The sequence below is a fragment of the Etheostoma cragini genome, chromosome 1, assembly GCF_013103735.1.
Source record: "Etheostoma cragini isolate CJK2018 chromosome 1, CSU_Ecrag_1.0, whole genome shotgun sequence".
Lineage (NCBI taxonomy): Eukaryota > Metazoa > Chordata > Actinopteri > Perciformes > Percidae > Etheostoma > Etheostoma cragini.
In genome coordinates, this window is record NC_048407.1 from 34,038,419 (window position 1) to 34,040,340 (window position 1,922).

Here is a 1,922-nt window from a genome sequence, read left to right on the forward strand (position 1 = left end):
ACCTGTTCGTGAAGATGTGTAAAAGATTATAAAGTAACGTTGAGTTATAAGAAGGATAGCCCCCTTCTTCATTTCAGAGGGAAAGTACAAAAAAATGAGTTATTTGTCAGCTAACAGGATGTCACGATGGACAAAACCCACCAGACTCCATGTAAATAAACAGTCATTTTAGCATCGCAACACACCTTTCATTCAGAGTCGACAGAAACCAAATGCAACTATGAAAAGACGTTTTAGGTCTTCTCTACACTTTTCCAACCATGAATAACTCTACAGTTGGTTGAAATAAGCACATACTTACCGATTTACATGTGACCATATGTAGTTTCCATGCACGCTAAAAGTGCTGTTTTTTACATGGAGTCTGGTCTGTTCAGCGCTAGCTACTTCATAGCTGTTTATGGGGAAAAGAAAGGTCTTAAATAGGTTTTAAAAGGTCTCTGAAGGGTTAACACACGTAAAACTCTTTAATTTTTGTTTTTATTGTTATTAGGATGGGGACCAAGTAGTATACACACCTTAAATTACTTTCTAGTTTTATATAATCTTGTGTCTCTATTTCTAGGACTGTTTTTAGATCAACACACAAAAAGCACTTAAGTTATTTTGTGTTAGGTGACAGAAAATATCAGTAGAAAACTGAAGTTGGGGTTTCTATACGTCTAAGCACCGCCGGCTGCTACTAGTGACTAATCTGATTTCTCCAGTTTAGGAAGACGGCTCGTTTTGATAAAAATGTGTTTGTAGCTCATTGTTAACCTTACTGCGGTAGGAAAGATGCGTCATTTGTGATTTAGTGTCATTTTGCTTCAAAACTAGCTCTGGTTGTAAATCCAGACATCCCTAATGATGACATGAGGACAGATGGATCAGTGACAAATAGGACAAGAAACAGGAACCATCAACATGTTTTCTGATGCTGAATATTTATTGCAGTAAATGTAAAAGCTTGCTGTGGTTCCAGTTGAAGCAGACTGGTCCACCTGCTGGTCTTCAGGTCCTCTCTGGACCTCTAGACCTTCACTGCACACACGTAGGGCTTCTTATCAGAACAGTTCAAATCGTTCCAGAGTCCCCAGTCTGGAAGAGACATGTTAATCAGTGTCAGTAGGAAGCACATCCTGTATTGGGTTTGTTGGTCTTCATGGTCTGGAGAAGTTTTAAATGTTCCCAACTTTCAATCACACAGAGAAATAGATTAATCATATTTTATAAGTAGAAAAGATCGTATGCAGTTAAAGATGAGGGTCCTGTTCTTCCTTCATACCCCTCTACTTTGACCTGTTTGTTGTGCTGCTTTAATAGTTACACTCCTTCGTCATAGCTTCTCTTATCTTGTCCGAGGTCAAATCTATCAATAAAAAATTAATCAATTTCTTATAACCTACTACCTCTCCTCCTAAACCATGTGTTTACTTACCTGAATAGTTCATCTCAATGCAGTACTCTCTATACCTATAGAAGTCAGGCTGGCCACGAGCCCAATTGCTGTAAGTAAAGTTGGTCTCATCCATCCAAAACCACTTATGAACTCCTCGAATCTAAACAGACAAACAGAAAACAGATGATTGCCTGAGGTTGACTAAATGGCCAGTTATCATCAGATTAACTTTCCACTCCGTCACCAATTACCTGCTTCCAACTACCAATGGTTATTTGTTGTCTGGCAGGTTTGAACTGGACATTTTCTCAACTATTAAAGGTATTTTTTTTTTCTAATTAAAGAATGCATATCTTATCTCTCAGATTTTTACATTAATTAAAGGGAAGACAGAGATGTACTATTTAGTAGCACACATTACTTAAGTAAAGACATACAATAAGTAGATAATAACTGGTATTTTTTGCAACCAAATGCATTTTTAATATTGCCATCTCAAAGTTTATACACAGGGCTTTCAACCGGGGGGGGGGGGGGGGGG

At 37.9% G+C, this 1,922-nt stretch overlaps 2 protein-coding genes across 4 annotated transcripts in view; one reads left to right on the forward strand and one right to left on the reverse strand.

The window, feature by feature from the left end:
* LOC117941766 (galactose-specific lectin nattectin-like) overlaps positions 1-1,922 on the reverse strand; it is a 66,903-nt gene that overhangs the window by 62,957 nt on the left and 2,024 nt on the right. For 2 of the 3 annotated variants that reach the window (XM_034867061.1, XM_034867079.1), the window contains exon 5: positions 1,421-1,541. In XM_034867061.1, the coding sequence (XP_034722952.1) occupies positions 1,421-1,541 (121 nt within the window). Of the gene's footprint in view, positions 1-914; positions 1,081-1,420; positions 1,542-1,922 lie in introns of those variants that run through there. The other variant, XM_034867070.1, reaches the window with a different exon arrangement.
* The window catches only part of gpn1 (GPN-loop GTPase 1), a 16,428-nt gene that overhangs the window by 319 nt on the left and 14,187 nt on the right, over positions 1-1,922 (forward strand). The gene's annotated exons all lie outside the window — the stretch shown is intronic.